The following is a 12,547-nucleotide window of genomic DNA, read 5'->3' as shown; positions in this document are numbered from 1 at the left end:
CACTCAGCCATGTTGTATCCTTGGGAGCAGCAGTTGAGGAAGAAATCACTTGAGACACAGAGAGCTGTGAGCCATGAAAGCAGCCATTTATTTTCCACACCCTGAACTAACCAAACCAGCCCAAACTGGCTGGGCTACCCCCTAATAATCTAACTCAGTTGCCATAGCAACAACAAGCTGCTATTACCATGACAACCAAATACACAACATATTCCTCCCCCCTTTATAAGAACATTTCCTAAATAAAACAAACACTAAACTAGAGAAGGAAGGTAGACTGCCTCCATTCCCAGCTAAACCCCAAGGATTATTTTGCCCCATAACCGTGGGTTCACCCTAGCTAAAGATCCAGACATTGGAGTGTTGTCCCCTTGCTGATTTCAAAGCTTGTTTCATTGTCTGCACAAATCTTTCAGCTAATCCATTGGTCGATGGATGATATGGTGCTGTAGTGATGTGGTGTATCCCATTTGCCTTCATAAACTTTTGAAACTCCTGAGAGATGAACTGTGGTCTGTTGTCACTCGCAAGTTGTCCTGGCAGAACAAAACGACTAAAGAGTCCCCGTAGTTTTTGGATAGTACTCTCTGCAGTAGTGGACTGCATTCTGGAGACTTCTGGCCATTTAGAATGGGCATCTACCACCACTAAGGACATGCTTCCTTCAAGGGGGCCAGCAAAGTCAACATGAATACATTGACATGGGTTTTCAGGCCAGTCCCTGGGTGTAGGGGTACCCACTGGGGTGCATTCCTGACACCCTGACATGACATACAAGCTCTTGCTTTCTCTTAGAATCATAGAATATCAGGGTTGGAAGGGACCCCAGAAGGTCATCTAGTCCAACCCCCTGCTCGAAGCAGGACCAATTCCCAGTTAAATCATCCCAGCCAGGGCTTTGTCAAGCCTGACCTTAAAAACCTCTAAGGAAGGAGATTCTACCACCTCCCTAGGGAACGCATTCCAGGGTTTCACCACCCTCTTCGTGAAAAAGTTTTTCCTAATATCCAATCTAAACCTCCCCCACTGCAACTTGAGACCATTACTCCTCGTTCTGTCATCTGCTACCATTGAGAACAGTCTAGAGCCATCCTCTTTGGAACCCCCTTTCAGGTAGTTGAAAGCAGCTATCAAATCCCCCCTCATTCTTCTCTTCTGCAGGCTAAACAATCCCAGCTCCCTCAGCCTCTCCTCATAAGTCATGTGTTCCAGACCCCTAATCATTTTTGTTGCCCTTCGCTGGACTCTCTCCAATTTATCCACATCCTTCTTGTAGTGTGGGGCCCAAACTGGACACAGTACTCCAGATGAGGCCTCACCAATGTCGAATAGAGGGGAACGATCACGTCCCTCGATCTGCTCGCTATGCCCCTACTTATACATCCCAAAATGCCATTGGCCTTCTTGGCAACAAGGGCACACTGCTGACTCATATCCAGCTTCTCGTCCACTCTCACCCCTAGGTCCTTTTCCGCAGAACTGCTGCCTAGCAATTCGGTGCTTCCATAGCACTGTCCAATCCAGGCCACCATAAATAGCTTCGTGTAATTTCCTTCATGCGCACTATTCCACAGTGACCAGAATGTAGCTGTTCCAACATCTGTGATCTCAGTGGTGGTGGGATAATGGCACGTCTCCCCCACAAAAAACAATCAGATTGGATCGATAACTCCGTCCTCCAGGACATGTAGGTAACAAGGTCCGATGAGACCGGAGAGGTTTCGTTGAGATTTTCCATGCATCACAAGGTCCATAACTTGGGACAATACTGGGTCAATGCGAATTGCCTTCTTTATCTGTGTAGCAGTGATGGGTGTATTCTCTACGTGTTCAAAGTAGAAGACTTCCTTTTGGGCAGTATCTTGATGTTTGACTGGCAAAGATAACCTTGAGAGACCATCCACATTGCTGAGCAGAGTGGATTTCTGATATTTGATTTCATATGTGTGCGCTGAAAGTAAGAATGGCCAATGTTGCATACAACTAGCAGCTAATGGGGGAATGCCTGGATAGGGTCCAAAAATTGACGTCAGAGGGCGATGGTCTGCAAGAAGAGTAAAGTTCCGCAAAAACAGGTCCTGATGAAACTTCTGAATTCCAAAAATGATTCCCAATGCCTCACGTTCAATTTGGGCATAGTTAGTTTCTCCTTTGCTTAGAGTGCGTGAAGCAAAGGCAACAGGTGTCTCTTCTCCCGAAGGCATAATGTTTGGCACGACTGCACCCACTCCATAAGGGGAGGCATCGCAGGCCAATTGTAGGGATAAGGATAGATCAAAGTGCGTTAGAACTTCAGAATTTAGCAATGCATTTTTAGCTTTGTTAAATGCAACATCTCAGGCTTCAGTCCACTTCCAGGTCTCGTTCTGCCCAAGGAATTTGCGAAGTGGTTTTAGCAGTGTGGCTAACTGTGAGATGAACTTTCCAAAATAGTTCAATAGTCCTAGAAACCAGCACAGCTGGCTAACATTTTGAGGTGGGGGAACCTCCACAATAGCCTTAACTTTTGCAGGGGCCTTATGAAGACCCTCAGCATCAATGATGTGTCCCAAATATTCAGCAGAGGGCTGAAAGAATTCACACTTGTCTTTGCGGACTTGTAGGCCATACTCTTCCAGTCTTTGTAGGGTAGCCTCTAAATTCTTTAAGTGATCCTTTTCATTCCTTCCAGTGACCAGGATGTCATCCAGATAGCACTGAACTCCTGGCAAGCCACACAAGATCTGGTCCATAGCCCTGTAGAACAGGGTGGGAACAGACGTTAAGGGTAGGTGACAGTATCGATAAAGCCCCTTATGAGTCACAATAGTCAGCAGCTCTTGGGACCATCATCGATATGCATCTGTAAACACATTTGATTCAGATCAATCTTACTGAAGTTTTGTCACCCAGCCAGGCCCACGAAGAGGTCATCGATGCGGGGAAACGGGTATTGCTCTGCACACAACACTGTGTTGACAATGACCTTAAAATCACCACAAATCCGGAGGGAGCCATCTTTCTTCATGATTGGAATGATAGGAGTGGCCCATGGAGTATGGGTAACTGGTATTAGGACTCCATTGGTGACCAGGCACTCCAAATCCGCTTCAACTTTCGGCCTGATGGCATATGGCACAGTTCAGGCTTTCAGATATTTTGGTTGACTGTCAGGTTTCATGTTCAGTGTGACAGTGATTCCCTTCATACTTCCCAGATCCTCTCCAAAAACAGCAGCTTGTTTCCTTAGTATAGTGGTCAGACCGGTTTCTTCTTTAGTCCTTTGGTGCACTTCTGCCCTGTTCAGCTGAATCTTCCCAAGCCAGGACCTACCCATTCAGGCTGGGTAACTACCTCTCACCAGAAACAGTGGCAATTTAGCAGCCTGTCCTTTGAGCTCCACCTTAACATCAATACTGCCCAACATGGGCACAGCTTCTCCCGTATACGTCTTCAGAACAGCTTTTGTTGCCTTAAAATGCTGTAGCTTTTCTTTATACACAGCCTCAGAGACCAGTGAGAGGGCTGCCCCGGTGTCCAGTTCCTTGCGTTAAGGTTTGCCATCCAACGACGGGGTTACCCAGTATTCATGTGAGCCCACTGCCAAAGACAAAACGTAGAGTGGCTCTTCTTCTTGCGATGAGGTGTCACCTTGGTCATCCTGGATCTGCTCTAGGGTATACGGGTTCCCCTTTTAGGTCGGCCAGAGCACAGGCCTCTTTTTCTTTTGTTTACAGGCACACTCAATGTGTCCCTTTTTGCCACAGTGTTGACACACCAGGTCCTTACACCATCATTGTGATGCCTGGTGATCCGGCTACCCACAGTGGCAACATTCCTGACTCTGCACAGTTTTGTGGGTAGGTTCTTGTGCCACTTTATGCGATTACAGACATGAAAGTTGCTATATTACAACAACAACAAAAAAACCCTTCAAAAACAGACTCCAACGAGAGACTGCTGAATTGGAATTAATTTGCAAACTGGATACAATTAACTTAGGCTTGAATAGAGACTCGGAATGGATGGGTCATTACACAAAGTAAAACTATTTCCCCATGTTTATTTCCCCCACCCCCGCCCACTGTTCCTCAGATGTCCTTGTTAACTGCTGGAAAGTTTTCACCCCCCTCCCCCCCCTAACCCCCACCCTTCTCTCCTGCTGGTAATAGCTCATCTTATATGATCACTCTGCTTACAGGTTTTTTTTTTCCTTCATGTTCTGTCTGTATATAAATTTCCTCACTGTATTTTCCACTAAATGCATCCGATGAAGTGAGCTGTAGCTCACAAAAGCTTATGCTCAAATAAACTGCTTAGTCCCTAAGGTGCCACAAGTACTCCTCTCCAATTTTCTTTCAGTCGCTGTTTAACACATTCTAGTTGGTTTGAAGTTAATGCAGTGATCAGTGGGTCAAAGAAGTGTCCGGTGTGAAGAGAGTACCCCAGAGGGGGGACACCCTAGCCCCTGTCCTAAGTGACCACGATGAGACTGGGGGTTCAGCCTTCCAGGAATCTTTGGCTCAGCCATATCGCCATTACGAGGACTCTTCCAAACAGGAGAGTGGAAGGGGAGTCCTTGAGGTCAGGCAGGCCTCTGGGAAAAGGGAGTGGGAGTAGGGACTTGGACTCTTTCACTACCAGTTCCCTTGGGGTGACGCAAAAGCCAGGAAAGATCTCAACAATAGTTCCCCGCTTACAATAGGGAACTGTTAGAAAATGATAGGTTGGATTTAGAGTGACGTATAAACAGATGTGTAATTGGTGAAATCTTTCAAGAATTGATAAAAGCCAAAATGTCTAACTTTGGGGAGAACATAAGAATGGCCGTACTGGGTCAGACCAAAGGTCCATCCAGCCCAGTATCCTGTCGACTGACAGTGGCCAATGCCAGGTGCAACGGAGTGTGTGAACCTAACAGGTAATGATCAAATGATCTCTGTTCTGCCATCCATCTCCAGTCTGACAAACAAAGACTAGGGACACCATTCCTTACCCATCCTGGCTAATAGCCATGAATGGACTTAACCTCCATGAATTTATCCAGTTCTCTTTTAAACCCTGTTATAGTCCTAGCCTTCACAACCTCCTCCGACAAGGAGTTCCACGGGTTGACTGTGTGCTGAGTGAAGAAGAACTTCCTTTTCTTGGTTTTAAACCTGTTGCCCATTAATTTCATTTGGTGGACCCTAGTTTTTATATTATGGGAACAAGTAAATAACTTTTCCTTATTCATTGTCTCCACACCACTCATGATTTTATATACCTCTATCATACCCCCCCCTAGTCTCGTAGATACATAGATATTAAGGTCAGAAGGGACCATTATTATCGTCTAGTTTGAGCTCCTCCACAACGCAGGCCACAGAATCTCACCCACCCACTCCTGCAATAAACCTCTCATCTATGTCTGAGCTACTGAAGTCCTCAAATCATGGATTAAAGACTTCAAGTGCAGAGAATCCTCCAGCAAGTGACCCGTGCCCCATGCTACAGAGGAAGGCGAAAAACCCCCAGGGCCTCTTCCAATCTGCCCTGGAGGAAAATTCCTTCCCGACCCCAAATATGGTGATCAGCTGAACCCAGAGCATGTGGGCAAGATTCACCAACCAGATACCCAGGAAAGAATTCTCTGTAGTAACTCAGATCCCACCCCATCTAACATCCCATCACAGGCCATTGGGCCTATTTACCAAAGATCAATTAATTGCCAAAATCATGTTATTGCAACATACCATCTCCTCCATAAACTTATCGAGCTTAATCTTGAAGCCAGGTAGGTCTTTTGCCCCCACTGCTTCCCTTGGAAGGCTATTCCAGAACTTCACTTCTTTGATGGTTAGAAACCTTCGTCCAATTTCAAGTCTAAACTTCTCCTCTTTTCCAACCTGAAAAGTCCTAGCCTCTTTAATCTCTTCTCATATGGGAGCTGTTCCAAACCCCTAATCATTTTAGTTACCCTTCTCTGAACCTTTTCTAATGCCAGTATATCCTTTCTGAGTTGAGGAGACCACATCTGTATGCAGTATTGAAGATGTGGGCACACCATGGATTTATATAAGGCAATAAAATATTCTCCGTCTTATTCTTTCTCCCTTTTTTAATGATTCCTAACATCCTGTTAGCTGATGTTATGAAGATGGCTCAGTTTTGGGAATCTCTCTAACGTCCTCAGCCATGAAGACTGAAGGAAAGAATTCATTTAGTTTCTCCATAATGACTTTATCATCTTTAAATGCTCCTTTTGTATCTCAATTGTCATGGGGTCCCACTGGTTGTTTAAGAGGCTTCCTGCTTCTGATGTACTTAAAAACGTTTTGTTCTTAACTTTTAAGTTTTTGGCTAGCTGTTCTTCAACTCCTTTTTGGCTTTTCTTATTACATTTTTACACTTAATTTGGCAGTGTTTATGGTCCTTTCTATATACCTCACTAGGATTTGACTTCCACTTTTTAAAAGATGCCTTTTCATATTTCACTGTTTGTTTTACATGGTTCTTAAGCTCTTGTTTAGTTCTTTTACTGTGTTTTTTCATTAGGGGTAATTTAATTGTGGAAGTCTTGTTTACTCCTTCACATTACACAAGAACCAGGGATGACTGAAGGAAATTAATAGGCTGCAGGCTAAGATATTCAGGGATTCAACCCCATGATCTGGGAATCCCTGGCATCTGATTGCCTATGCTTGGACTGGAGAACAGGAGATGGATCCCTCAAGAACAGCCTGTTCTGTTCTTTCAGTGTGAAGATTGGTATTGGTCACCATCAGAAGACAAGATACTGGACTAGATGGACCATTGGTCTGACCAGCATGGCTGTTTTTATGTTCTTATCTTAGTCTTCTTTTTCTTCTCTGGGTGGTGCTCCTTGTAGTCGATGGGGCCCACATGCCTCACTACATCAAAGAGTCCCTGCCAATGAACCAATCATCTGAAGAGCAAGCTTGGTTGTAACCATAACACACAATCACCCAGACGGAACACTCACAGCTAGACCCCTTTATTATCGGCCTTCTCTTGTACCTGCTGTGCATTTAGCAAAATTCTTCGAGCAAACACTCACAAAGTCTCGAGGCAATTTCTTAATTGAAGAATTTATTGGTCTATGTTCATTACCTGAGGACTTCCGAGACAGAAGTTCAAAGGGCGAAAACTTGAAGCCTTGAGGCACCTCCCCGATTGGTTAAAGGAGGTTGGGGAGGAGTTGATCGTAATGTTCGGAATCTGAGGCTACAGAATTCAATAATGTCTCCAGAACAGTTCCTTGAAATCACTCTACCAACCCATCGGTTTGGAGATGGTAGATCAACATTCTGAATGTCTTTACCCTCAGTAGTCCTTGATCTCTAAGGATTTATTGGGGTATTACCACCCAGAAAAGGACTTTCATAAGGTAATTCACTCGTTTTGCTCATACTCAGGGTGATGGGATTCTGCCTAGGGGGAAATAAACCTCTCCGGATGCCTTTGTCACCGAACCATGCCTGCGGTCTTTCTTTCTGAATAACATCAAGGACTGCTGAATTAGTAGGTTGCCTTACCTGCCAACACTGATAATATTGGAGCTCCAAGGAGAGAAGCACTGAACAGTGTTACAGAGGCAACAACATTCCAGGTCTTAACAATTCCGGACGACACTCTGAGTCCAGGGATGAACAATTCTACTGTCTGGGGCAAGTCAGTGATTTTTTTGCCTCCTGCACAAAGTATTGTCACTGTCTCAGTCACTAGGGTTCCACCACTTCTCCATTCACCACGGAGAGTTGTTCATAGACATGGCTAAGGATAAGATTAAGTCATAGAAGTCACAGATTCTGTGACTTTCGGAGACCTCTGTGACATTTACCACTTCAGCCCTGGGGCAGCGGGTGGAGGCTCCTGAGCTCTCAGTTGCCATGTGTGGCCAAGGAACCAGCAGCTTTCAGCCACCTCTGGCGGTGGGGGTATGTGGCCCTCCAAGTGGCTCTTGGCCGTGTGGGGACCCAGATCTCTGAGCTGCCACTGGCAGTGGGAGCCGTGGAGCTCTCTCACATGGGCTGCAGCAGGGGCTCTGGACCTCTGAGGTGCTGGGGCTGCAGTGGGAGCCACAGAGCTGTTATCTGCAGTGGCAGTAGGTGCTGGACCATCACCCATCCTGAAGTGTGGCTCAGGCTCTCATACTCCTGATCAGGCTTTAATCTTTCCCATTTCAGTCTCCCCCCACCCCCAGACCCTCATGACCTGTTGGTGACTTTTACTAAAACTATCTGTGACAAAAAACCTTAGTCATGACTATTCAACTGGTCTGCCCCTCTTCCTGAAAAAAATTGTGTTGTGGGCCAGGATATCCCTCCCCGGGTGAACGCATTCTGGATGCTGTCGAGGGTTGTGGTGAATGCAGGCCCATGGACCGATTCAGACAGTCCGATTCAAAACATAGAGAATCCCTTTAGGCAAAACCTTAAGTTACAAAAAGATACAAAAAACAGGAATACACATGTCCTCCAGAACAGTGAATTTCCAAGTCAAAACAAAGAAATCCAAAAGCATTTTCTAGCTAGATTTCTTACTAACTGTACAGGAGTTGAAGGGCTTGCATCCTTGATCAGTTCCCAGCAACAGTATTACACAGACAGACAAAGGCTTTTCCCCCCTCCAGATTTGAAAGTACCTTGTCCCTCATTGGTCATTTTGGGTCAGGTGCCAGCGAGGTTACCTTAGCTTCTTAACCCTTTTCTGGTGAAAGGATTTTCCTTCTGCTAGGAGTACAACTCGTAAGAACTGCACAGTCAAGGAAGGCTGACTTTTTTTACAGATTGTTTGTGAGCATACTCTTCCTCTATGCCAGGGGTAACTGGGAACCATGGCGCTCACAGAACTTCTGGTCTTCCTCCCAAACTGCATCCCACTTAGTGCTGGTTCACATACTCTCTGACAATTTGACAGTTCCCTGATGGACACTGCAGGCCTGAGGAGATATCGTCTCTTGTGTCTGCAGAACTTTGCGTGAACTTTGTGTCTGCAGAACTTCTGCAGGTGTATTTGACTACTTTGTCACGAAGCTCTTTCGTTTTGACCCCATAAATGATAGGGTTGAGCATGGGAGGGATGAGGAGATAGAGGTCAGCTAAGATGATATGAACATAGGGTGCAATGCCTTGACCAAAGTGGTGTGTAAGAATGGAGAAGAAGGTAGGGGTATAATATGTCAGCATCACACAGATGTGGGCTGTGCAAGTGTTAAGGGCTTTCTGGTGGGCTTTATGAGAGGAGATTCTGAGGACGGCCCTGATGATCAGACCATACGACAGGGCAATGAACGTCAGGTCAAACCCATTGATTACAAACGTTAGCACAAAACCATATATCCTGTTGACTCTAATGTCCCCACACACCATCTTCACCATAGCTATGTGCTCGCATTGTGTGTGGGGGATAATGCGGTTGGCACAGAATGTCTGCTGACTCAGGAGCAGGGGCAGGGGCAGAATGAAGAGAACAGCTCTTATGAAACCTACAAGCCCTAACTTAGCTATTTGTGCATTGCTGAGGATGGTGGCATATCTCAGAGGGTTACATATGGCAACGTAGCGATCGAAGGCCATTGTCACGAGGGTGGATGAGTGCATCACAGAAATCGTGTGGAGGAAGAACATCTGGGTGAGGCAGCCAGCCACAGTAATGCCTTTCAAATTGAACCAAAATATGCCCAGTGCCTTTGGCACAACAAAGGTAGGTGTGGCAATGTCTGTAAGTGCCAGCATGCAGAGCAGGAGGTACATCGGCTTCTGCAGAGTCTGTTCCTTACCTACAACAGACAGAAGCATGACATTTCCCAACAGGCTGACAATGTAGATAGTAAAGAAAGGGATGGAAATCCAGATGTGGGCAGCCTCCAGGCCAGGGATGCCCATTAGGATGAAAGTTGAAGCGTCAGAGTGGGTTAAGTTGAAAGGTGCCATGAAGCAGTTGATACATCGATATGACTCAGAAATGCTCAAGGTGCCTGTAAAGGGAGAAAAGCACAGCAAGGGGGTTCTTATTTGTAAAAAATAATATGGTAAATATGTTATAGTTATGAACATTCTCGGAGTCTTCTTGAGTGAGGAGTGAAGAACTACTGACGATGTCACTCCCTACTTTCCATAGATCTAGAATACGGAGGGAACCGTTTGTTTCAAAACTTGGTTTCCAGACTCGTTTGTGGGAAGATTACAGACTCCCCAAAATGGAGTCCAGAGTTATGTGGCCTGGTCACATTGCCTTTTAGAGTCATAGCATCCACTACGTATAGTCTGTCTGAAGCATTCTCAGGGAGGCTCACCAGGTGGGAGATAAGTTTCTCTAAAGGCCTATTGTTTCCCCCAAAGTCTCATTGCCCTGAATAGGCCCTTCCCAACCATCTATCTAGACTGACATCAAGTTCCCTAGTGGGCGTTACTCACTTGTAACTACATTTGAAATACAGGGAAGTCATCAAAATTCAGAACTTTTGACCAAAATCATCAATACATACAAATAGGATAACCATATTCAGAAAGTCATAACTTTTCCAATAACATCTTACATGACCCATCTTGCATAAACTGTATCATAATTATGCTATAATCATATCATCATATCACAATGAACAATATGGGGTACATTGTTACAAAATATCAAATGTTATTTCTACCAGTGAAATGCCTGAAGTTACAGAACAACAACAAATGGAAACAAAACTGAGTAAAACTTGTGACACCCAGATTGTAGTTCTGTGGCTTGCCATGGGAAAGAGACCCTGAAACTCCCCAAACACACTCTGTACCACGAAAGGTCCCAAAGTTGGCCTTGGACCAACAAACACAAAGAAAAAAATAATTTCAACAGCACTGCCCACCTGTCCACCTACATGCTGCTTTGCAACCCTGTGATGTTCCCCTCTGGTGTTATCTGGATTGGTGATCTGGTTGGTCACCCCAGTCCTTAGCTTTGGTAGCCAGCCTTACCCTGCTCAGCTGTGAGAACCCCACTCCTGGGCTGTTCACGCTCAGTCTTTGACATGTAAACTGCTCTTTGGATTATGCAACCGAATGACACTAGCCAATATCTCCTTTCCCAGACACAACCTTACTCTTGCAGTGTGCAGGTGTGCCCGCAGGGCACTCCAAGCTTATGTGAGTTTGTCAGTTTAAGAAAGAAATGGAAATGCCCCAGGCTTGTTATCCCAAGGGGAGTCTCTTACACGCTTCAAACCAAACACACTGCTTCAGGTAGAATAAACAACAAATGTATTAAGTACAAAGATAGAATTTAAGTGATATTCAGTGATAGGCAAAAAGTCAGAGTGGTTACCAAAAGAAAAGGAAATGTAAGCACACTGTCTAAACTCTCAATCCTATTAGACTGGGCAACATCTAGATTAAGGATATTTCTCACCCCACTGGATATTGCAGTCCTTAATATACAAGTTTCCTGTGTAAACCTGGGCCAATCTCCCCTGTTGGAGTCTTGTCTTCTTCTCAGTGGGGGCAGGAGAAGGGCCCAGTATGTGTCCGCTCTGTCTGTTTTATAGCCTCAATCCATGTGCTTGGGGGGCACAAGTCCAGGCATGTCTGGGGGGCATTGCTGAGTCTCTCCAAGCAAGGTTGAGCAATTCCCGCTGTGGGGCTTCGTGCACGTGAATCATTGCATTGGAGCTCCCTTGCTGGACACGGGCTCTTGATGGGTTGTTTGACACCCTGCCTGGGGATTGGTCACTTTCCTTGCTGTTGCCTCTGGAGAGCTAATATCTGATTTATTCCCCAATTTACAGCATGTTTTAGTGACCACCATACAACACCATAATCATAACTCCATATTCATTAATGATACACATGTATGGATAGAGGCATGATTTCAACAGATCATAACCTTTCCCTGATACCTTACAAGGCATGTTTTCTATGTAAAATCATGTTTATATGAAAATGAGGACTATGGCGGTTACAGTATGCTCCCTGGTGATAGAGAATGTCTCACCTCCCCCCTTAGTTTGCTACAAGAGTGTTAGCCACCGACTAGCTCAAAGGCAGGGTGTGTTACCGCTCTCTTGGCACCCAGCCTTCAAGGCCATGAGGCGGTGTCATAAATATAAAGTGAAGGGGAAAACTCCTCTCACCTGTAAAGGGTTAAGAAGCTAAAGGTAACCTCGCTGGCACCTGACCAAAATGACCAATGAGGAGACAAGATACTTTCAAAAGCTGGGAGGAGGGAGAGGAACAAAGGGTCTGTGTCTGTCTATATGCTGTCTTTGCCAGGGATAGACCAGGAATGGAGTCTTAGAACTTTTAGTAAGTAATCTAGCTAGGTACGTATTAGATTATGATTTCTTTAAATGGCTGAGAAAAGAATTGTGCTGAATAGAATAACTATTCCTGTCTGTGTATCTTTTTTGTAACTTAAGGTTTTGCCTAGAGGGGTTCTCTATGTTTTGAATCTAATTACCCTGTTAGGTATCTACCATCCTGATTTTACAGAGGTGATTTCTTTACTTCTATTTACTTCTATTTTTATTAAAAGTCTTCTTGTAATAAAACTGAATATTTTTTCATTGTTCTCAGATCCAAGGGTT

At 45.1% G+C, this 12,547-nt stretch overlaps 1 protein-coding gene across 1 annotated transcript; it reads right to left on the bottom strand.

The window, feature by feature from the left end:
• Positions 1-8,118: 8,118 nt before the first annotated feature.
• LOC142072950 (olfactory receptor 52P1-like) lies at positions 8,119-9,917 on the bottom strand. The gene has a single exon (XM_075131304.1). The coding sequence runs from the start codon at positions 9,915-9,917 to the stop codon at positions 8,865-8,867; it is 1,053 nt and encodes a 350-aa protein (XP_074987405.1). The 3' UTR covers positions 8,119-8,864.
• Between the last annotated feature and the right edge of the window lie 2,630 nt (positions 9,918-12,547).

This window comes from Caretta caretta, chromosome 1, assembly GCF_965140235.1.
Source record: "Caretta caretta isolate rCarCar2 chromosome 1, rCarCar1.hap1, whole genome shotgun sequence".
Classification (NCBI taxonomy): domain Eukaryota; kingdom Metazoa; phylum Chordata; order Testudines; family Cheloniidae; genus Caretta; species Caretta caretta.
The sequence above is the reverse complement of the archived record's forward strand: the minus strand, read 5'-3'. Positions and strand labels throughout refer to the sequence as shown.